Source organism: Melanaphis sacchari, unplaced genomic scaffold, assembly GCF_002803265.2.
Source record: "Melanaphis sacchari strain LSU unplaced genomic scaffold, SCAv2.0 Contig74_pilon_pilon, whole genome shotgun sequence".
Lineage (NCBI taxonomy): Eukaryota > Metazoa > Arthropoda > Insecta > Hemiptera > Aphididae > Melanaphis > Melanaphis sacchari.
Window position 1 is genome coordinate 2,162,328 of NW_020271531.1, and position 27,625 is coordinate 2,189,952.

Below are 27,625 nucleotides of genomic sequence, written 5' to 3' on the forward strand. Positions count from 1 at the left end.
TCCATAAACATTTGTTGACATATTGAATGTATATATTTTTTTTAATTTCACCTTTTAATGTGCTGCTAGCTGAGGTCTGCTCTTGAGGTCTCCCGAATACACTAACTACGTCACACACGAGTACGATCGATAACAAAACCAACCGACGGTTGATTCTTCTCATTGTAATACCACCGATCTGAAAAAAAATAACGTTAGTGAATATTGTTGATATACAATTTTATTATAAACGTATTTTTCTAGATTGCTATTCTTCTATTGTATGTATGAAACTTATAAAAACACGTAAATTATATTGTGTTTAGTATTTTTATTTAGGTTGTTATGTTATAAGGATTGTTGCCAGTAGGCAAATTTTCCTCTTATGATTTTTATCGTAAAGACATTGCTAATTATCATATTTTAATATTTTATGCCATTTCTTCTGTTTAATTTTTTAACTCTAAAAATTAAAACTTATAATAAAAATATGCTAAAAATTATAAATTAAAATTAAAAACTTCGAATTAATGAATATTAATCTAATTTATAATAATAAAATAAAATATGAATGTATACTAATTACGAATACTATTAATTGTATTGCATATGTATTATATTTTATCTACATTGCGGTCTTCATTGTAAATTTAAAGTAAAGTCAGCATAATATTTGTGAACAAATCAGCTTAAAAAAATAACTTTATTTATTTAAATATGTAAATATATATTTTAGATATAAATTAAAATTGTAATAGACAAACATTTCAAACATCAAAATTTTAAACTAACAGGTTGGTGTCCAAGAATAATATGAAAGAAAGTAATTGAATTAGACAACCTACATTAATCTTATCCTACATAAATTAATGATAAGATTATCAGGTAATATATAATAAATTTAAAGATGAGAGAAGGAGAAGTAAAAATTAATTATAGACATAAACCGAAAAAGAGTTAATTATTTTTATAAACTTAAAAATATAGAAAAGAGGAGTCAACAAATCATTGTGCCGAACGTAAGGGTCTTTAAGTTGGTTTTATTCTTTAATGAGTTACTTAAAAACTTGAAATTATATTAAAAATAAATAAATTGATATCAATTCATTTAAATTAATCTAAAATTATAAAGCTGACATTTTTTATTCAGTTACATCTCAGAGATATTTCATATTAGGTAATAATAACTATGCTTATATTATATTTTGAGTAATTAAATTGTGTATTAAGTTTCATGCGATTAAAATATTAAAGTTAATTATGATGATATAGGTAATTAAAGTAATTTAAGTGCCTATTTTGTAATTTTTAATATAATTTATACTAAATAACAGCATCTTATCATATTAATAATTAGATTAATTTTAAAAGTAGTTTACATTTCAAATCTAAAAAAATATACGATGATCACGGTCATTGTTAATAAATATAACATCACAATTTAATCATAATATAGTAGGTACTTTAATTCTGTTTTACTCAATTGATTTAACCGTAAAACTGGGTTATTGGAACAGATGAAATAATATTAAATTACTATTTTTTTTCACGGATATTTCTATTTACTAACATGCGTTATCTGATAAATTGTTTTTTTTTCTGTTTGAATTGTGTTTTTGATTGGTTTTATAATATACTTATTAGTATATCAAATATAACCTAAAAAAATGACGTTTTAAAATTTATTTTAGTATAATTATATATTTATTTATAAACTAATATAATTATTTATTTTTTTTTATTGATTTGTAATTAAACCTTTATTATATATATATTGTTTTAAAGTACTAATAGTTTATTTTGAGATTATAGTAGGTATTTATTAGTAATTTTTAATTTGTATGCAATTAAAGTCATTTTTTTTTAAAACTGTCATAAAAAGGTACAATTTTATTAAGGACTATTAAATCGAAATTAATATTAGTTATAATATGCAAATAAAGTATAATTGTTTCATAAAAGAATTTTCTAACTTAACAATTTAAAACTTTTAACTAAACAAAAAAATAATAATTTAACACATTAATTGATTTAAACAATACCTAACTAGTATCGATAACAATATACATTTTCTATTTTTAATTTTAAAACATTTATCCACATATCCATATAATATCCACCTCTGCAAATATGAATAAAGCTTAAAAAATATTATTGTGATAGGTTTAGAGTACCAATGCATAACTATTATTAAGTGAAAAATAGATGCTAATGATTTTTAGGTGAACTGTAAAATAAAGCATTAAATTAGTTTTTAAAAATACTAAATTTATAATTTTCCAGAAAAATAAGTTTAAAATTAAACATTAATATCTGCGTAAAATATATACAATTTCACTCGACTATACTGTTATATTATTAGTGTACTATAGATAAAATCCAAAGTAAATAATTTAACAATGTAGTCAGTTATAAAAATATGATCATATAATTTAATTAATTAAGTAATTAACCAGATATTACAACGTCATACACTTATATAAAATGTTAAATGTACCTATCAAACTAAAAAAAAAACATATTATAACATAATTTTTCGTACTATAAAAATCTTAACACTTGGCGTGTGAATATTACCATGTAGTGAAAACCCGCTATTCTCTTTTTAATAACAAAAACAATTTTAAATTTTTATATAGTCGTCATTTGTAATTATTTTCTGTAATAATTCAAAACAATTTCCGCGTTAATTGCATAATTCTGTTTCATATGATATAGGTACTGCTCTTATTTGCATTTACTAACGAAAGACGTGTTAAAAGTGCATATCATTCACAAATAATAATAATAATATTATATTAAAATTTTTTTATATTTATTTATTTTTTTGTATGTTCTAACCTAGCTGAAGTTATATAAATTTATGTGGCTATACCTATGTAAATTAAATTATCGTTTCGTTCCATTCGTTTGACGATAGATGTACCTAAAGGCAAGTGTGATTTATTCGTTTGAATAGAATGATTGGCGTGCTATGCGTATTAAGTATTTAGAGACGTTATGTTTAAAATAACACTTTGCTGTATATAATAATAAAAGATCACTTGCATTGAAAATATCGACAAATTGATCAATTTTTTTTATCACTATAATAACCGCTATAAGTACCTATATTGTATCACGTTATTGTATGTGCTCATTTTATGGGTAATGCTCTGAACATCTAATGTGTCAGTAATAACACATAAATATGATTGAAAACAAAACCCATTACCATATTATAAACGAGTGATTTTTTTTTTCGTAGTGATGATGGTAGTGGGTTGGATGGGTGGTGTACTGGTGAGGTAGAGCGTTTCAAAGGCATATTCCTACAACATGACCGCACGTCAATGTGATGTTTTCACGTGGTTTACCACCTAAAGAAATTAACAGTTACAACGGAGAGCTACCGTTCACTTGATAATGATAATAATAATAATAATATCTATCTATAATATTTCGTTTTTGTCGTTGTCGCGCAATAATGACAGAAATAAGAAGGTCCGTTATAGACACTATATAACTGCAATGTCACATCATGTGTATACATTACATGGTTAACTCCCCGGGGTGGGGAGTTCAAGCTTCAAACAAAACGTTGATATGATGAATATTATGGACGACTGTGCTATTTCCAAGTTTTTCTACATATTTGAATGTGACGACGATATTCGGAAGCCATACTGACATGCTGAATAACCAAGCCTATTGTTCATTAAAAAAAGCGAAGAATGAAGAATAAATTATATCTACACGAATACATGGTAATTATAATGAGTTTATAGGTATGTATTATGTAAACAATTATACGCCGGATTAAACATGTGATTAATCAAACTACAAAACATACTTAATGGCTATGATATTAAAATATAATAATATTATAGACATATCATGCGTAGGTAATAATAATTTTTGTTTTTCGTTTCATAATTTGATAGAAGCTTAAAAATGTGTGAATCGTTGGATTTTTTCTTAACCATTAAACTAGCATATTTTTGAAATATATCTGTTTCGATTTTTTTGATAATCGGTCGATAATCATAAACCTATTATAGTTTTTTTATTGGTTCATCTGAGATTTATTTGTTCTGAATTTCTGAGGAAAAAAGTGTTTTATTCATTTAATTAGATAATTTTGAACTGATAACCTATTTTATTTAGGACTTGTAATCGTGTGAGCAATCTGCTTTTGTAACGTAATTAGGGCATTTTTATTAAATTATTTTGAAATGAGGTAATAACATTCCATTATTAATTTTATTATTATTATTATTATTATCATTTTAACTTATCCAGGACAAGTGTGTCTGATTTATGATTTTTATTTATAGCATAGTTTTTTTGGATTAGTTTAAATAAAAAGGTTTATTCGTCAAGAAAATTACATCAATTTCTTCGTTTTCAACTTGTTATACGGCTAATGGAATTATGGAAGACACCTGTAAAGAATCGTTACAAGGTCAAACTTGGGGTAGGGTATAGTAATGATATTACTATATATTTATATAAATGGAATGCATTTGATTGTCACTGGATTGTTTTTACGTTAGTACACGACGCAGTAGGTAATAAAAATATATTACTGTTTGAGCGTGGGTATATTTACGAAAGATTTAGATAATTTTAAATATTTACGGATAGTAAATATTATATTAATCCTTAGCCAAAACGAATAATATTCTTGCCAAGTTGCTATGTACTCTTAATTCGCTTTGTTTATAACAGTAAATTTATTATGTACGTCATGAAATAAAATCAGTACAAATATCTGACCACCGAATTCATAATACAGAAATTATATAACTTAAACATGATTTTGGTAAATCTCAAGTTTGAAACATTGACGATTTTGGCTAAACAGTGCATAAAACATCATCATAATGTTATTTAAATTAATAAAGTTGTCAAATTTACAACTGTGTCAAACATTTAATAGTATACTAGTATTATATAGATAATATAATGTAATATATTAATAAAACATTTTAAATACGAGTTATTACGTCGTTTCTAAAAAGTATTATTTCTCTAAACTTAGCTTATAATTTTATACGGATGATGTATTAAATAATCCGAGTCGGCTGAATATTTTATGTTCTTAATTGCACGAGATATTTTTTATTTTAAATCTGTATTACTGTAAACGTATACTTAAAAAAAAACCATTAGGAATTTTAAGCATTTCTTTATTGAAGAGTTATTATGAATGATAAAGCGATCATTTATCATTTTTCAGAGTTTTAAAAACGTAAAAACCACGTGATGGTTATTATATACACCACCGTGTTTTATTAGAGATTATATCCATATAAAACACAATAAAAATATATTTTTCGTCATATACTTACGTTTGTATGATATGATATTTAAGCTGTTTGATTTATCGTAGTTGCGTTATACAATTTATATTCCTTAGATATTAAATTGTATTTTTAATAAGCTCGTGACATTATTCAATAGCTAAATCTAAATGTACTTATATTATCTACTCATGCATCGTATTTTTACACATATGAAATGTAATTTAAGAAGTAATCGGCTAATATCGAATATCGAACTAAATTATTCAAATAATTAGATTCACTAAAGTAAATTTACAAAAGTTACTATTTACGGTAAATAAATATACTATAATGTATGTATCCATAATTGCTTTACATGTTGTTACGTGTACTTCAGTACCTGAGTATTTTATCAATTAGGATCATGGTAAAAGTACAATGTTTACATGTTTATAACTACATATTATATAGTTCATTTCGATAAGATATCTGAAAATATTTCAAGTCACGTGTTTGTAATTTTTTTGTCATAAAAATTTTTTTAGGCTAATATTTATGTGAATGGAGAAAGCTGAAATAAACCTAACCTAATATATAACGAATATTATAACATTATATTATAGTTATTTAGTATATCTACTTAAAATTTGTGAATATTATATAATTACTTGTATGTTATGCTATAATATTATTACTCATGTAATATTTCTCTTTAGTCAAAAATTAAAAATTAAAACTATTTTCTCATCACCCTCAAAAAAATAAATATAATATCATCAAATTGTACAATTAATAGAAGTTGGTATTTGTTTAATAATATCCATGCATACATTTGTAAATTATACGAAGAAATAGAATTCGAATTCACTTTATTATTTTTATGTAGATTTGGAACCGTTAAAAACATAATATTATATTATAAGATTATCAGATAGGCATTATATTATATATTTATATACTGCTGCTACATATTTTATATATTATCTATAAACCATTTGACTGTATATTATTGGTTTGTATACCACACGATGCGCATATTAGTATGTATACACAACAATCGGATTCAATTGCGGTTATATAACGGACATTCTTTGCGAAATTCATATAGATACATCCACCCACACACACACACACATACAAACACAATATTGACACAATGACACAATGGTCTACGATATTATATTAGATTCACGAAGGAAGTGTCATACACGTAATATAATACCTATATTTCGGTCGTTGTGCTGTGATAGCTATACGAGTATTACGAGTAGGTATAATGTTATTATGAAAAATATGTACATTATTTTTTTCATGCGTGGCCCATTATATATCACGTTTGATTGCAGTGTTGCCCAATTAAAACGAAACTGTAGGTAAAAAAAAAAATAACTTAATAATGGTTATTAATGAATGTGAATCAAACAGGACTGAATATCACCATCATTAACGTGATTTCGTAGATCTGGTCAAGAGTAATTTTTAGGAAAACCCTTGTATGAGATCAGTTTCTCAGCATACATCAAAAACTTCTAAAAATAATTTTAAAACTAGCAGGTCTGATAAATCGCCAAAGTGGATAGACTCGTAAGCGATTCAATGAATATTATAATATAACCCCGGTATGGTAATAATAATATAATGTATAATAATGTACGTAACGCGTCATAAATTAGACTATTTGCACGCGCGCGTTCAAGTCTCTAGTCAAGAATAAAAATATAAAAAAAAACACTGATCACATAAACGAGTGTATAATAACATTATATTTGCATCCGTCGACCGTTTCAATGCATAAAAAACACGCACACCCAGAAATTAATAATAAATAGATAAACAGCCAAATAATGTATGTTGTCTTACGCGCTCACGCTTGCTAGTAATATTATAGGAATGCGTTTACCGTTATAACGTGTTCGGTGAGTTAAGCCCGAGGAGAGCGCGCATGTGTACGCGTATGCGTATGCGTGTGCGTGTGTGTATCTGTGTGTGTCTGGCTGTATAATGTTATACGCATATCATTGTTATGGTATATCACTCTTTCAGTATATATACATACGATGTACCTAAGACTTAAGTCATACATCAACGTCGCACACCCGTTCGAATTGAGCGGCGGGGAGGTGCGTTTGCGTGTTAATTCGCTTGTAGAATATTATTGTAGTTTAATGTAGGTACGTTTTATTGTGCTACGCCACAGCTATTTTAATACTCATAATTTATAATACTTATATTTTATACAATCGCTTATTATATTCGTCACCGGAACGTCTCTGCCGGTCATTGGATTTCAGCCTCGGAAGGATCTATCTGGAGCGGACTTACGAATGAGTAAACAGAGTTATAAACAATTATTAACCATACCAATTTATGATTTAAGTGCAATATGAATAATACGATTATCGAATATCTTTATACATCGTATTATTACGACGGTGTTTTAGAGACGAGTGTATACTAAACTGTAAAATATGGACAATAAGGATATTATATTATATGTAATATAAAATATAATGTGGTAGCCAGTGGTCGTGCAGTTCATTGTTGATGAGCACAAATAGCAGAAAAGATAAAAAATACTGAACGGCTCATGGCATATTGTATTACCACTTAGGTGGGTCGACGGTATCCCGTTTTCGTCGGTTCGTGTCATGATGACTTATTCGTGTTTAGCCGCGCCCAACGTAAATAATAATAGTTAAGCCCTCCGATCGGCACAGGTGTTACGTTGGCTGTACCTGTATTATAATTTATAGCAAAGTACAAAAATATATTATTATAGTACATTAGTAAATGGCACGTTTATTCGGTTAATTCTTGGTATTTTTTTGTTCTTTACTTGAGAGCAAAAGGTACATTTTTCGTATTGTTTTCACCTACTAACTGTAAAACTATGCTTCTGTATACAATATCAGTTATATTATATCGTATTTTATATGCGTAATATGGTCGATGTCAAAACGGCATAACTCTATAGAAATATATGACATTCGTTATTTTTATAATAAGTTATAGTTATTAAAGTAATCAAAAATAAAATGTATTTAATTATTTATGTGTAATATATATAAATATATATATTTAATAGCAGTAAGCATTTGAAGTATTTGCTATTACTTATTAAATTATTGTTAAGGATTAATATGAAAATAAGCCATATAGAAATTATAACAAATGCACCTAATAATATAAATATAGAGATAATCTTAGAATTCAATATAAATGAAATTGGATAATATACCTATCATAGGTATATAAGCATAATATATAAAAGTTATTTTTTCCAAATTTTTTTTTTTTTATAAGCTTTTTATACTAAATAATTATAGTTAATTACAGCTATAATTCAAAAGGTAAGTACTATTTACAATATAACATTTTAAAACAATTGTAAAAATAATATCAGTTGATCGCTTTTTTAATTTTATTTTTTACTTATTTTAGATTTTCCTTCAATAAATGTTATATCTTGAATTAAGTTGAATACTTTTAACTAATATTATTACCTATTAAAACTTAATATCAATAACATAACAACTTTAAAAACGAATTATTTTAATCAAGTTTATTGGTTTTTAAAATAACATATGAAGTGATGTATTTAGCCAAACATTACTCGGAACATATGTATAAATACATTTTATTTGAATTAGATAAGTTTTATATATGTACTTCATTGGACTTGTTAAACTTTAATATATAAAAATAAAATAAACCTAAGGTAACACAATATTGTCATACGACTGGTCTTTTAGGCTTGTCCTAGGGACAATATATTAAGACAGTGTATATGCTACTTAATTATTTATTTAAATAATAATTAATAGTAAAGTTAATTGTTAAAAAAATAATACCATCATGATCTAAAGTTCCCGTGGAAACATTTATTTTCACCAGAAGATATTTGTATTGCAAAAGTAAATAATCAGTATTAATAAAAATAGTATTACATATCCTTAAGTTGCAGTTAGGAAAATGTGTTTATTATAAATATTTATTACAACCGCTAAAGCTATTTACTGATAAAAGTTATCCTTTATCAAATACGTATAACGCATTTCTGCTTTAATACAATTATACACCTTGCGTTATCTAAAATTATATTCTATTTTATGTATAAATGATTATAAAAGCTAATAATTTAAATATCGTTGAACTATTTATCAAATTGTTTGGACCATTTTATTTGCCTACGTTTATTTGTTATGCAATTTATTTGCAATCAGATAATTTGGCCCATCAATAGCTAGACTTCAGTTAGATAAAAAAAAATATGCTTTAGATTATGGTCAAATCGAGAAAGTAAACCTAGATAGTAGATACCATTTATACTGCCAATCAATTAATTGAAATGAATATAACCTGTTGAATTAACATGGACTTGATATACAACTATAGTAAATGTGCATCCTTACACCATGAGTAATCTGTAATGAATAGTCCAAAACGAAAACGGGGCCAACCAATGAGTAGAACTAGTTTAAGAAAAAAAACCACTGTTGTTTTTTTAATCATAAATCGTACGTGTTAAAAAAAAATCACATGAGTATATTTTCCACGTTAAATATAAAATATACACGGACGTCCGTTTTTCGTATAGAATTATAGTAGATGACTCTGTCACGTTTTATTGATTAGATACGAAGCAAAAATCAAAATGTGAAGAAAAAATGTATTGATCTTATATCCTAGCTGCATAATATTATCTTCTATCTTGTTTCAACAAAATTATGATGGGAAGAAAACTAACAAATTGTCTATGCTTGTGTTTTTTCGCATTTGATAATATCTACGTTCACGCATTTCTATGTGAAATATATCATATTTCATAAATATTCTCGAACTAGCGCATAATGGTTCATCGGATATTAAGATAAGATCTTAATCGACGATATTTATTATTATTTGTGTACCATACATCTTCTTGTTAATCGCTGTAATAATCAAGATATTATGTTTCGTCGCAAGTGATTCTACAATACAATATAATATAGGTATATCGTTTAGAAACGACATTTTTATTATCGAGATACACCCGAGTCCTGCAGCCATTTTAATCAAACCCTATTGTTTTGATTATAAAATGTATTTATTTTTTATCTATTAATTTTGATTACAGGGAATTTTCTATGAAAAATACGCGTTTACGGGAACTAATCTGATTCGGAAACGCGGTCAGTTTACAGGAAAGCCATTTCCAATTCACGGTTTGACGATTTTGTCAATAATTTATTCATTGGATATAATATAAACAATAATTTTTTACGCACGAATAACGGACATTTGTATACACTATATTACTATATCTAATACCTATAATACTTAAAATCAATTGAACGATGTAAGTATAAAACGACTGTATTGCTCACACACACGTCACACTTGTAAACACATATATGCATTCACCGTGTGTCTATACTGTATACCGGAACGACCGATTTTGTGTATGTGAAAATACTAAATAGACGTGTGATGTGTTAAGAACAGTTATTATTATACTATTGCGGTGTGTAAGTTATTTCCGACGTATGATCACACATACGTGTTTATTATGATGAGTGAGCGAGGTCGTAAACCCACACGTCAATGTACTCGACGAGATTATCAAAAACAACGATAATTTATTATTGTTAATACGAGTATTAGATGCCTACTATGTACAATTATCATTTAGGTACACCAACGCGAATCTGCCAAATCTTAAATAACATGTTTGTACTGCACAGGATATATATAGTATTGTGGAATGTCGGATTACGTGAATCTTCGTGCAAGTGTTCAAATTTAATATCGATATTTAATATTGTGTACTATATACTGCAACGACGGTGTTATACGTTACGTGAAATGCACATAGATCTAATATTATTGTATTATAATTTATTTTATACATTTTGTTTTTGATAAACAACGTTTAAAACATGGAAAAATTACGTGGAATCAAAATTATAATATATAATACATTATAGATCAATAATTGAAAGTTGTTCACGCGTATAAATATATTACATCACATTATTGTGTTTTTAGCGTAGGTTGTATGGCAACTGTGTGCACACGCAACATAATTGAAAATAATATGTTTATAATATTATTTAATATATCTGCTTATTATCTTCAGTATCTGCGTGGCTCGTGATTGAACAGTGGTTTTTTACGAACGAACTATTGTAAAAAATTACATAATATGTTTTTTTAGTCTTACTCAGCGATACCGACACTATAGAAGAAAAGCTCATTTCCACTTTCAGAATCTTTGGGGTGGCCAAGACCATAAATTTGTTATAACTCATATTTATATATTAGATACATAGCTAGATTATAATATATTTAAGTACTCACTTAATATCTTTGGGGTTATGAACGTCGTATGAGAAGAACACCGTACACGCGATACAGTTAACCGGGAGGAAACGGAACGAAAAACGACTACTATATTATGACGATACTGTTAAATACGCGAGACGGACGATGGGTTTGCGAGTGTGTAGCGGGCGCGAAGACTGACGGACGGAACTGTGAAAACTGACCTGTAAACGCGAAGACTGCGACGGGTATAATAACAATATTATATCGTCGGGCAGTCGGCAGCGACGACGGCGGCGGCGGCTGTTGAGATCGCGGCGGCCGGTGCATCGAACTCTCCTCTTCACCGTCACCTACCACTACCGGAGTCGCGGTCGCCGCCGGTTACACGTACGTATAGGTGACTTCTTCCATTTCCATTTCCGAACGCCGAAAGGGTGACCTCCATATAGTGGGTTATTATTATTGTCGTAAACACACACACACACACACACACACACACACACACACTCATATATATATAACGGACGCATTATTCATTTATACGAGCATTTATATGTACACACATACACACACACACACACACACACAAACACGGTCAGTAGATTTTCGTGTACAAAAGACGAATAGAGAGATTACAATCGAGGTGCATCCGTGCGCGAGCGAACAAGCGGAAAAAAAAATGAGGTAACGAAGCAAAACAACAAAAACAACAACAATAATACTAGAAGCTTGCGATGACATTTACTCGCTAATGGTCACGTGGGAGGTGGGACACCATCGGTTTGGCCGAATTGTATCTGCGTACCTTTATATATATATTATCGACATAATTATTATGTATATTATATTAGTGTAGTGCACACGCGTGTCTGTCGTAGCGTAATGGCACGTTTTGTATTGCATGTGAAACAATAAACGTATAATATATTTTATAATGACAGCTTAGCGACTTTCGATCGCTCCGATTCTCTATTTTTTTTATATTGACGATATCCTTACGCAGGTCGTAATATGTATAGTATATGTATGCGCATGAAAGCGCCATGTCCATACGGTCACCGATATCATAAATATCATTAAAGCGTATTTCCTTAATATCGAGTAACCGGAAGAGCAAATACTGCGCATGCGCGCGCTTTTAAGCCCAATGGCCAGTGGCTATAATATTAGTACTTATACTGCAACACATATTACAAAATGCCTGCAGCAGTGCAGCCTGCTTGTATTTTGTATACGAATGAGTCGAGTTTGTGCGAAACACTTTCGAATACTGGGAAAAATTCTGATTCAACTCTACGACTTTGTTTTCCGGACATCGCTATACGCGAGTAAAAACAAATTTTACGATGACGATGTCATCACAATAAATACATGGTGTCCGTTATTATACATTATTATTTTTCGTGGCGAATCAATCGAGTTTTAATTAAAACACAAATTAATATATCTTTCTTTTCATTATCATAATACATGCTTTGAAATACCGTATTGTTTCTGTACAGATTGATTTTATTGAGTGATGCTTTTGCCCACAATGTATACACGGACACGGTATATAACATGATATTATACATACAATATACATATATATATAACATAATATATTATACTACGCATTTACGTGTTGTGAGGTAGATACTACAATACAAGATGTGTGCCTATTTTTTTATTTTTTACGTCCTATATTATTCTATACATACAACACGATATATATTATATACATAAAAAAAAAAAACCGATTTCTTATTAACATACAAAATAATATATTACACGGTGTATCAGCTATATCAATGTAGTTTGTATTTATATTATGTTTGTGTGTGTTTTTTATTTGGGTTTAATTTTAAACTATTGGACTGTATTATATGTTTTTATTCTATTTAACTTTACTACAAGTTCCGTTAAACGAACAACATATTATATTTTATCATTGTATGAACACAATTAATACGTTCAGGATTCAAGTTTTTGTGATCTAATATACTATAGATATAATTAAAAACTTTAGTGAATAAAATATGATAACATAAAATAATAAAAAAATATATATCTTATAAAATTTGATATAAAATAAATTATATGTTTAAGATACATCGTGTTATTTTATTTTTATTTTTACTTTTTATGCTGTTTGTTTTAATTAGTAAAATTGTATTAGTTATATTATTCTAGTTACTATAAATACACACCATTAATATATGCCGTTTAATTTTTAATTACTACAAAGTGTCATGCAACTATGAGCTCTGCAGTACTGGAATATAAGACTACATTATTAATCAGATGAAATAAAAATTAACAAAAATAATACCTATATAGGCACTAAAGTCTAAAGTAAAAGTATAACACTATATTATATACTATACTATATTAAACTTAAATGATGATTATACCAACATTTGATACAATTGTAAATTAATTATTTTTGATTTCACTAATCAATCTTTTATACGTTGATAGTTCTTCAAAAATTACAAATATATATTAATTATTAGTACTACTTTTAATAAATAATGTTAATTATTAATTATTGTACCATAATTTATAACTATTACTTTAAGTACGAAAATCAAAAAAAAAAAAGTTATGATAATATATTTTTTATACTATTATTGTTTGTAATATTCTTTGGTGACTTTAACGCTAGAAGTGCTTAATTAAAGAGTAATATTATATTCTAAACGTCTCTACCTATATTTTTATTTTAGATACTATGTTGTTGTCACTGAAATATGATATTATGTATGTTAAATGTATATATTATATTTCAATAAGATAACTTGATTGTTTATACAATATCATCGAGTTTCATTTCTTGAATAAAAACAATAGATTAATTAAAAAAAAGAGTGTATATGGTTCTATTTGATTTTAAAATTGTACCCTTTTATTAATAATATGCATACAGATTTCATTATATTAAACATGAGTACTCGGTAGGCATTTAATTTATACATTGACGATTTTACAAGTTAAAAATGTATTTTATAATCTAATTAGTTAAAATATACATAGATTACAGATTTATGTATGTTTTTTTAATTAATCTAAAAAATATTAAAGATGTTTAATAATGAATTATGAATATTAATGTATAATGTTCATATATATATAATATATGTAATTATATTTGATATATTATTTACATACAAAAATATCGTAATACATCAATATAACTTAGTATAGCACATGACGTTTCACGTATTTTTAGTTTATTATAGTTAGGTATATATATTGACGTCGACCATCAATAATGTTATTCTTTTTCGGATCAATAATTTTAACGTGATCATCCATGAAAAATAATTTTTATTGAATATATAGGTAACATAAAATGCATCCATTGTACCTAATACATTTTAGATTTCTATCTACTAAGTGATGTTTTAATAAACAAAGTAATAACAAAATATGATTCATGAATTAGGTTGACATAAATACTTGTTTAAGTGATTCAATGATTGTCTCTTAACGATTTTAAGAAAACTTATTACGCATATTAAATTAATGTTTTCCAAGACCTATTTTTAGGAGTGTAGTTATATATTTAAGCACGTATTATATTGATAGGTATATCAAATTAGTGTATTTTTATGTGTATATGCGTATCATTATTTTTTTTATGCGTTTATATTTATTGTTCATTGATATTATGATAGTAACAACTAATTCCAAGAACAGTATACCATATATATATATATACATACAGGATAATTAACCAAGCATGCTCTCCCTATTTTTTTTTTAAATTATTTATTTAAATTTAAATTTTTTAAATTTTTTAGTGTATAAAATTAAATATCATATTTTCAAATATTTAAATTTATTTCTCTTTTAAACAGCATATATTGTGGTGGAAGCATAAACTTTTTTTTCTTTTACCTATAAATTGTTAATTGAGTTACTTTTTTGATAATTAGTTAGAATGATACTTATGATGATGATTCGATAATTTTAGTAAAATACAGTAAATCTAATAACAATTGATTATTTGTAAAAATTGTCTGAATTAACTAGATCCAATATTAAATTTATTCGACATTTTCTTTAACCTATTTTTAAGAACTTTTATTCTTCGTAAGTAATTTTAAATTCGTTAGAATTTTTATTTAAATATATTCAGAATTTAAAAAATAGAAATAATTTTTAGCCAAAAATGTTGGTTTCATTTGAAAAAATATGTCCATATCACGACAGGAATCTCTTAAATAGTATAAAAAATTCGAAGAACTAAAAACATGGTGCTTATACATATACTTAAACATTTTATTATAAATTAATTACATTAAAGGAAAGAATGAGGGCGAACATCCTTGCGATATATTAAACTGAATATTCTATATCTCTTTGAGTATATAAACATAATAATTTAGTCCTACTTGTTTTTATTTATATAATGTTTAGGTATACTGATGGATGTTAGTAAATGCATTATTCATTTGAACTACGATTAATCTTAAATTTGACTTTAAAAGTTTAAAATGTGCATTTAATTGTGAAATTCAGAATTTTCAATAATTAGTAGAAATAGCAATTTTAAGTAAAACCAATAAAATTCATGAAAAAAGTAATATCGACTATCGTTACGTAATAAAAAAAATTACCTGATTTGAATTATCATATTTGCTTAAAATTTCAAGTTGATTTTTTTTCTGAACTTGTTGGTATAATGTGTTGTATATTGGCTATTGGTATTCAAAATACACGGACGTTCAAGCGGTCTATTTGGAAATATATTTTCATTATATATAAAATACTTGGTAGGAATTTAAAAGTTCTTGAATTTTGGCTCTGAAAAAAAAAACAATAAAATTTAGTTATTTTAGATTTATTATCAAATTAATCAATTCGGAGAAAATATATACGTCATTCCAGTGCTATGGTGAATGACTTATGACTATATACAATCATTAACGTAATTTATTATTTATGTTCATCAGGAAATTTTTGCTTCTTCTTCTTATCGTGTCCGGTGCTAGGGTTATATGCTATTTTATTAATAGATAAATACATAAAGTTGGTTGTTGCTTATTATAAGTGATTTGTTTTCTCTTAATATATTTGATGTTTTTTCGTTTTGTGTGTATAATAACAATAATAGTACATACCTATGTATAGGTAGTTTTAACCTAATTAAAATTACTATTGTTAATTATTATTTATCTAGGTAAGATTTTTGCTGGGAAAATCCTAGTCATGTCCCAGATTATTGGAAGACATTGTTTTTGCAAACATATATACAGAAAGGGAAGCTTGAACGTTTTTTTTGTTCTCGTTATAACAGAAACAACAATAAAAGCGTCACATACAATTTTCATTCATTATTATTATTATAGTAGTAAGGACGTAGATGAAATAACACGACATAAGCAATGGATTATTTTATTTTATTTTTAGCCTATAGTGTCTATCAAGTGCACAAATATTAAATTACATTATGATCAGAGTGTTTGACATAAAAGTGTACATTTTCATCGTAAACGGTCTGGTAACTGTTGTAATAAAAACGGAATATTGCTCAAAACGATAACCATATATAGCTGGTAATACAAACTCCGATGATTAATATTATCTAACACATGTAGACTTCCTATAAGGAATGATTATCTAGTTTACAGTGATTTTGACATCGTCACATAATATAAGATACGTTAGGGATGGGTACTTACAAGACCACGGTCACATCATATTCGATATCGACTTTCTATTTAAGCATACGAGAATTTGTACAGGTGTATATTATAATATATTACATAAAAACTGATTCCGCTATAGTGGTTATTATTTTTTTCGTACATTTGCATAACCGTGTCGTCTTCGGAACGCAATGCCTAGTGGCAGTATACATATATTGCTACAGGAACAGCGTGTATACTACTGTATAAATGTATAATATACTTGTATAGACAGAACTGCAAATTGCTTAATCGGAAAAATGATTTCCAATTCATAGAATATAATACTCATATATATTATATTTTATAGAGTAATATATATATATATATATGTATAAACTTTTACGCGTATTAGATTTAGATTATAATATTTAACAGTCATTGCCATCGCATCATCGTAAATTAAATATTATATTATATATTATGTTTATAAAAGATATCGTGTTTTCCGCAGACCCTCGTCGGCGGTCGTAATTAATAAATATTATATAGCAACAATCGATTTCGTTGTCCGTAAAAAATGTTTATCGACAGTAATTGTTGTGATCAGTCACGCGTTTAGATGAGCCGAGTCACTATCTGGTCATAATTATATTTACCAATACTATTATATAGGTACATGGTATATTTTATACAATGCATACATTGGGATATTATAGCGTTCGCTGTAGCCGTCGCTCGATGAAAACACGTCATCGGCGCATATATAATGTATCATATATATACATATAATAATGTATAAACAGTGTACACTGTAAACGCGCGACGGCAGAACTGTTTGCCATGAACCGAAAACTAATTTCGTTTTACGCCGTACGAAAAATGTAGTCCGACGATGAATAATTATCAAATAATTTCCACGGCAGTTCTGCGAAATTAAGTTTAATTAACTGTTTAATAGGGTTTACACTGCTATTTAGACAATACGTAGGCAGCGTAGTCGTTTTTGCCTTTTCGGTCAGTCACATTTGCAAATACTCTCAATTATTCTCATCAAGATAAAACTATAGATACGATGGCGTTTTGTGCGACATTCTGGTGCCACTTTCAAAAGCAAACTTGTTGACAATTATTCAAGATCAATATCTTCCAACTGCATTTGTAGGTTCAACATGTAAAAATAGTAAATTTGCCAAAATATCTCTTGTCAGTAATATAGGTACACTTTTATGGATATTTGTTTTGATGTTGTGTTCATGACAATTTTTATATTTTCTATAAGCCTACCTTCCCAGTAAGGTATGTACGTAATCTATTTAGCCTTATATAACGAATAATTAATGTTGTATTAGCTAATAAATTGTTTTAATTTGTTGAAATTGATGACGCGTTATTAAAACACGACCGAACGATTCGTGATGAATGTATTGAATACTAAATTAGTTTTTTTTTAATTATGCCCGATAAAGATATAATATTTTTTTTACGATATATATATCTTTATAATTTGAGTGTACCCGAAGTAGTTAAATTGACAAAATTAACGAAGAATCCTTAGACGTTAAAGAAAACTAGCATTCTTGAAAAAAATTAAGCTCGACTTTACCCATGCATGTATATATTTAGCTATTTTGATAATATTGTTATATTTATTACAAAACTGGGTTTTAATTTTTTTACTAGACCTATAACAATTATAGCATCTAAATATACTTTATAATTCTTCATAAGAATTAATCTCGATTTTTTTTCATTCAATTAAGTTCACCTGCTGATAATTTTTTCTTTATTTTTCCGTAAAAATAACTGATATATAACATAACATAACATGGAGTTGGTACCAATTTAATATTGTATCCAATTTTTCGATTATAAGTATAATATGTGGTCAGAAATCGTATCATTGATAATTAATAATAATAGACCTTTATGCGGTAGCAATGAAATGGCTTTTTAATATTATAACTAGGGTTGGAATGTTTATGAATTTAAAAATGTATGGATATGTATGCTCTTTTACGCTAAAAAACCGTTAAATATGCATAAAAAATAAAGAATTGTGGACAAATAATTCAATAAATACATAAAGACAAATTTAATTATTAATATAATATAAACAAATAGGTCGGTACCTACTATTATATATGTTCGTTATTGTCTATTACATTTTTGAATTTTTATTGTATACTATAAAAAATTAAATAAAATATAAAAAAAAATAAATTTAAAAAAAGTGTTGCATTGAATAATTATTATTTGTTTTAAATGTTTCGTTGTAAATCTTCGTCTACTTGGTATTAATATGTTTTTGAATCTATTAGAATTTGTAAAATATTTTGCAAAATACAGATAATTAAAATTATATTAGATTTAGTTAATAAAATGTAAAATTACAGTATTTTTTCAGCATTTTGCATTGAAAATCGACAAATATGTGCTTAAAAACAGTAAAATATATAATATTATGCAAAATAAAATGTTAATATTTTAAATATAGATATCATGAAACACATTTTTATATATAAATGGAAGCTATTCGATAACCTAAAAAAAAATATGCAAAATCATAAACATCTTAGCCCTAATTATAACCATTAATATAATTTTCAAGTTTTAAGATTTAACTGAGTTCATCTCTGCTTCTATTTTAATAGAAATAACCAGTAAGAATTCGTACTAAAAAAAGTGGTAAAAGTAGGGAATGTCTACGAAATTCTTGAAATGAGATTATCGTAAGAATCACAAAACAATCTAACATAAAAGTATATTTTATAGTAATACAATATTATAAATTTATAAGAGTATAATATTTATCTTCGTAACTATATCTAAGAATACTGGTTAACATAATTCTTTTATTGCGATTACCTCTGTAGGTTAACATCGTATGATATTATTTAAAAAATATTTATAGTAATCAAAACTCTTTATTTTAAAAACTTTAAAATTTGTTTTCAATTTTAATTGTTATTATAATATAATTTACCTATGTCTATGAAAAAAAAAATTGTATGACTTCATCCAATAGTCAAGTAAGTACTTTATTGAAGAGACGAGTAATAAAAATTTAAATTATACTTAAGTAACGTACATTTTAGAAATGAAATATTAAATTCTCAATTCTGTAAAATAAAAATAATATGCCTGTTAGGAATACATGAAGTGAAATTCGTACACCGCTTCTTGCAAATTATGCGGTTTTTGGGCAGATGAAATAATTATTTTAATTATTTTATCTAGAATACATCATTATCGGTAAATAATATAACGTCATTTTAATCTATGGTATCGATTACTGAATACAGCAATCATAGTCAGTTGCAATATTTAAAATACAATCAATACACCACCTAATTAATACATTATAATATATAATTATACACGCATAATAGGACAGAAGTGTTAAACTGTAACTTATAACTCAAGAGTAATTTTCCTATATTTATTATAGGTAAAATGATTTTTATTTATAATTTTATTTGAATTTCTGTACATTAAGAATATTTTGGATGGTACACATATTCTAACATTATTACAGGTGAGTGGTGACACACGCACTTACCAAAACATAATTTACAATATATATATATATACGTGCACATGTTCTGTCTGTTATATTTTTGTGAATTATTGCTTCTAAAACACTTTCCGCAAAGTAAAATACGCATTTTTGTATGTACATTTTATAGACCATAATGTATATGTATTGTAAACATGTGAACGAAATTTAATGACAACTTCACAGAGAACTGAACAATACACAATTATTTGTTCGCGTCCTACTACGCGACTACTATGGCATAAAGTTATTATTGGCGATACGTAAACTAATAGCGCCCAATTTTGTTTCGATAGCGCGTGAATTCAAAACAAACGGGTTTTCTCACAATAATAATAATAATAATATCTATCGTGTCCAACAGTCGTTAACTGAGCTCCCCACATGCAGTAATATAATATAAGTATAACGATGACACATACACACCAACATAAATTACCTTTTATTATATTTTTGATTATTAAACGGTTGTGGTCCCATTCATTCCACGAAACAACAATAGACCAAAATTCGTGATTTTTTAGTCGAGAAGTGCATATAAGATACATAAAATACATGTTTATGTATATAATTTATTATGCACATCATGCGCTAGATAGAGATTTTATCGAATAGTTGGTAATAATACAAGAATATTATCGTAATATTATCATAATCATTAATCAACTTTGTTTGAAATAAATTATAGCAAAAAAAATTTCTCTTATGTCGAGTGTAATATAAAAAGTTAGGTTAAAAATCAATCATTTGATGCTTTACCAAAATTTAATTGACCAACCGTGTGTTACTAAATCACGTTTAAGGAAACCAATTAGCTCATTATGGGTTCATTAAAATATATTTAATGATCGTGTATGCAAGACCGCATTATAATGTCATTTATTGCAAACTATCATTATAATTTGTCATAAAAATTAAACCAAACAAATATGTACAGGTATTCGTATTATACGTGTGTTGGGGTTTCGTATACCTTCATATATATTGGCTGTATTATATATTAGGTTTATGCGTCATGTTATATATTTATATGCAGTAGGAGTAAGCTCTATATATATATATATACATATTATGTACGAATGTAAACAAGTAAAATCATCTGAGCACGGCGCCGATCGCATAGAGTGCGTAACCCGGAAATTTTTTTGAGGTCAAAGTGGTATTCATTATGTATCAGGTGTTCTCGACTTGACTGTGACCTCAAAATAACTCCTGCTCACTACTTACATTCTTCGCTTTTACAAATAGTCGATCCCTCTGGTGTGAACGTTTCAAATATTTACATTGGAATTCGTGAACACAGAGATTTGATTGAAAACATCGTCATAATACCAATTAATACGATCACGAATAGGATAAAATCGTTTACTCTGAGTGTACACCAACACATATATTATACGCACAAAGCATAATATAAACAGTAAACATTAATACACGAGGCTACATTAAAACTATAATTAGTATCTATTACCAAAAATTAACATTTTTTATATGCATGTGAATAGTTAGTATATAATAGTATTAGGTATAGCAGATGACCACCGAAATTAGTAGGTAGTATAACGCGTTTTGGATTGATACGACTGTGTCGTTGGATACTTCAGTTTGTATACAACTTTAGTCCATAGTTAGAAAAGTTAATGAATATGTTTATGTTTTTTTATTTCGTCTCATAGAATTGTGTTCAAAATATGATAATCAGTATTTCATATTCCATTTTTAAGTATTATATTATTAAATTGCTAATCGTCAAATTCAATTTAATACATTACAGTCATTACACCTTCAGTCAATAATCGTTTGATACTATTTGCATGTTCTACTATGTACAAAATTTAAAATTAATTTTAAATTCTCGGCGTAAATACTTGTAAAACGAATAAATTAAGTAAAATATTATGATCGCAGCGCGTTACATAAAAGTTGCTATACTTTTTTTTATAAACCATTTGATTTGTTAACGCATTGGCAGTTACTAACATAAATCATAATATTATTATTTCATCAATTATTGCCGTGTAACGAAATTTATTAAAATTTACCGGTGTAGGTATAGTAAAAATAAACAAAATACTTTTATCGTCTAGTGCGTCCCACATAATCCACATAAATATAACATTATATGTTATAAAATAAAAGAAAACGCGCGTCGCGCGTGCACGCGTGGTAAAATATATATTTTGTCACAATGAAATTCTATATATTTTGTATAATTGTATATGTATACGCACCTTGTATATTATTATATCTGTGCACTGCAACCATATATATAATGTATGTTGATTTAAATACATATATACATGCACCGTATGTACAGTTAAATACAGTTAGGGTCACGTTTACACTTACACACGCGCCTAAATATATACTCGTATAAATATACACATAATGAAAACATTATGCTTCAGTAGATCAGTGCACAACGCGTATCTTTTCGGTCTGGTATATATTCTATATGATATGTACATGTTATAATAATTATAATATGACGTTCGCGATGCAGTTCTTATAAACCGCAGTATACGATCGTTAATAGACGATACCCTATTATTATCAGATAGATACGACGGGTGCGGGTAGTATAGGTTGTCGGCTGGAAAAACAAAATCATAATAATTACAACTTTACTCGCTCTACAGTGCAATTATTACGTATACTGTAGAATATGACGATGACGTGTGTTAAATATCAACATGAATCGAATACAGACGTGCTACCGATATTATAATATAATATATACGAAACCCCGGAAACTCGATATCGTTGTTTACGCTTTCTTTGACGAGAACAAGCCGAAATTTTTGTTGATTATACTTCGCCGCCAATTTGCATTTTATTTTGTACCATAGTATGGTTTTCAGACGTTTAAAAAACATTACGCATAATATGTTTAAATATAAGGTACCTACACGCTTTTATGTACATAATAACGTCCGCACGAGCTATAACGTCTATATGACTTAAGCATGATATTTTTTTAGAAACCGATTTGGAAGACGCAGTGATATCGATATTATTACACGGACAAGCATTACAAAAACACTAATGTGCTAAGAGAAATAGATTTTTTATGCGTAAATGTATGTAATTAGTTTTAATTTTAATAGTAACTATAAAGGAAAATGTCTTTAGTTTACTACTTAGTTTTTCTGTTGTAACATTTGTTTTAGATTACATCACAACTAGAAGCTGTCTGGCTCGGTCACCAAAATAAATTATACAATTGCAATGAAGAACTATAATAGCTACTGGTTATCATGAATTTATTCAATCAAATCTAAAAGAGAATAAAGATCGTACAATAATTTTTTAAATGTACATTCCTTCATAAAAAATTATTTCGTGAATAGATTGTCAAAAATTGTTTTAAATTGGGGTTTTTTAAGTTTATTTCTATGCATAACAAGTAGCATTTTTTGAGCAAATAGTTTTGAGGAAACAAATAATATTTTATTTGGTATTTATAATAAAAGAAATAATAATAAAAAGTAGACTAAAGTAATATTCTTACCCTAACTGTTTCAAAAATACACTATAATTTTATATTTTTTTGAACGAAAAAAAAATACATACAATTATGTTAATACATTGAAAGAATTTGCTTCGATCATAATGTTAATGAACTTTAAGCATGGTTTAAAAAAAATAATAAAAGTGACCTTATACAACGCACAGCAATGTGCATACAAAACAAATAAATAAAAACACGTAGACGATATTATACAGAGTGATTAACCATCATCATTTACAAACATGCTCATTAATTTTCTCCTTTTTTCTTTAATAATATATTTATTAAAAACACGTTTATTGAAATTTTCAAATATATTGTATGATTATATTTTAAAATTCTTGAGACTTTTGTACTATTTAAGTATTTTGTATAAATCCATTATACCGTAAATTATTTGTAGAATGTTTTTTTTTAAATTTTGTCGTATTATTGTATTAAAATTTAAACTTAAATGAGTAGTTTTAAGTTATTTAACTTAAACTTAAGGATGATTGATTTTGATAATGAGTGTGTATGATTTAGGGGTTATAATTATTTTAATAATTAATATTAATGTATTGATTGTTAATTTATAATTTGTAAAAATAGTCAAATAAGTATAGTAAATACTTAATCCAATATTAAATTTATTTTATAGTTTTGTAAAATTATTTTTATGGACTATCTAACCTTAATAAAATTATTTCAATAATTAAAAACTAATCGTTTAAATTTTGATTAGATACATCAAAATTTTCAAAAAAAATGTTTACTACTTATACAATTTACCGAAAAAAAAGGAGAGGTAATTATTTAATAACAGAAGTTTGTATTGTCAAAAAATATTGTTTAATTCGTAAAATAAATCTCAAGAATTTTAAAGTATAATCTATAGATATATTTAAAAAATTTTAAAACAAAATTTCAGTTCATTTTTTATCAAATGAAAATAATAAAGGTGAATCACCCCGTATAATCTTACTAATAATGTATTTAAAATATTACTCATGACTCATACGTTTACACGTATTGTATTTAACATTCGATTTATCGATGGAAAATATGAGGCAAGATTGAAATGGATAAAATCTATTATTTTTTATCCAATGGTAGGTACCCAACATTCAAGGTGAAAAGACAATTCGGTAAACAATGGCTTTAATATAAATTGTTAAGTGTATTGTACATAAGACTGTTTAAAAAATTGAATAGAGTGCCAAAATGTTTAACATAACATAAAATAAATCAAAATATTATTTATCTCAGCAATAGCCAATAGGTACTTATTTATTTAAGAATTTTAAACGAACAACCCAATTGGACTTTTATTCTATTATGATGTAAATATAAAGTAATAATTACTATAACATAGTGTTATAAAATAAAATATTTTGCTATTTTGTGAATGGGAATTGTGAATGGGTAGTATAAGAAAGAAGCGTTACTATACAAAATGGGAAATTTGAAATTTCATCTAAGATTAGAAATGAACTAATAATTAAAATTTGTTTCATAAGTCTTGTCGAGTTATAATAATAGGCTAATTGGCATGATTAGTACTTAATAGTATATATTAGTATATATACCATTTACGATTATATACAGTAATTAAGATTTAGTAGAAAAAAAAATTATTGATTTCAATATCAGAAAATTGTTTGTTAAAATATGCAATCTAGAATAAATAAAATTTATAATTAAGTAGGTATAACTAATTGTACTATTTAAACTAGATGCATTTATAAATAAAATATATCATCAACGAATAAGTAAATTATTTGATAAATTATTTTCTTTAAATAAACGTTTTTTGAAGTCATGTCAAGCCTCTAAACCTTGTACAAAAAAATTATCAAATTTACCTATTTTTTTATTATATTACAGATTATAAATACATATTTATTTAATAAAAAATAAATTTTAAATTATAACTTATTAATAAATGCATTTACTGATTTATTTAGCAAATAATGAGTCATTAGCTATAAGTAATAACATAAAACATATTTCTATCGTCCAAATATAACGGTAATATTATAACTTACCTAATTAATATTGTTAAAGTGTATTTAATTAAATCACTTAGAGGGTACTAATAAAACAGTACTGTCAACTACAGTTATAAATTTTTGTCTACGTTGTTGTTCATTGATACGTAACTATACTTTGCACACGTGTACAAATTTATGATTGCATTACATATACTATTAAGTATTGTTGATAAAAATATCAATATTTTTGAAGTTAATTTTTAATAAACGTATTAAAAATGCACTGTTGGTACTTCCAAAGTTACTAACTAATATTAGATAATATATCATTTATAAATCTGAGTAACTCTTTATCAAATGTAAACTGCAATAAACTGTTTTACTACCTATGAATCATATTTTATCGTTTTGGCGATGTTGTTTTTAAGTTTGTATATACAATGCATTCATATTTTTTAAACTTCTAAAAATAAATAAACTTAAAACATGCAAAAAAAATAAAAATAAATATCACATATGTTCAACGATAACATTTTTTTTTTAATTACTTGGTACTCAATTTCTAACAGGTTATTGACACATAGACGCCATTTCACAGTTGATATTTATAATTATATCCCAGCACCGCATAAGTTGATTGATAGTCGTCAAACCAGCTTTTTATATTTAATAAAGAGGGAAAATTTTAATAGATGCATCGTTTCACTAAGGTCTAAGAATTTAGTAATAATGATTTTCAAACATAAAATCAATTGTAAAATATGTCACTGTAGCTATAGAGTCGGTATAATTACTCGAAAGATTACCTAACCACTTGAAGATACATAATAACTAATAAAGCACATATAATAATCTGTTCGTAAAGGCAATTAATTAAAATATTAACAATTAAATTTTGGAATTTCATTAAAAAAGAAATTTATATAATTAACGTAAAAACAAATAAGTACATTGCAATTACCACAGTACCGTACATCCATGTTAGTACATTACACAAGCTTATTACATATTTAAATGTTTTACTACAATACAATGTATATACATAAAACATTTAATAATTTAATCATCATTTAAATATATTGATATTATATTATATATATAATATAACTATGTTAATATGTTAATTATCATGTTATTAATTAATTTTATAATTAAAATGTAAAAAATAGAAGTACTATACCTAGTTAAATAAGCATACTATTTATTTTGAATATAACTCATATAACATTGTATTGATAATGATGTATGTGTATTTTGTTTTTTGTCAGAAGAAATTTTATAGCTGAAAAAGTTGCTTTCAACTTTGTGAATGGTTTCTGGTAAATTGTAAATCGGATCTAGAGTTGGTAATTTTGTGGGTTAAAAAAAAAATTTCTCATAGTTTTTTTAGTTTTTTTTAAATAAAACCAATTTAT

The 27,625-nt window shown here is 26.3% G+C and overlaps 1 protein-coding gene across 2 annotated transcripts in view; it reads right to left on the bottom strand.

Annotated features, from left to right (window-relative positions):
• LOC112601030 (mucin-5AC-like) overlaps positions 1-27,625 on the bottom strand; it is a 51,819-nt gene that overhangs the window by 5,321 nt on the left and 18,873 nt on the right. The window contains exons 2-3 of one of the 2 annotated variants that reach the window (XM_025348424.1): positions 16,157-16,343; positions 52-178 (exon numbers count right to left, since the gene is read on the bottom strand). In XM_025348424.1, coding sequence (XP_025204209.1) covers positions 52-163 — 112 coding nt within the window. In that variant the 5' untranslated portion in view covers positions 164-178; positions 16,157-16,343. Of the gene's footprint in view, positions 1-51; positions 179-11,585; positions 11,811-16,156; positions 16,344-27,625 lie in introns of those variants that run through there. The other variant, XM_025348423.1, reaches the window with a different exon arrangement.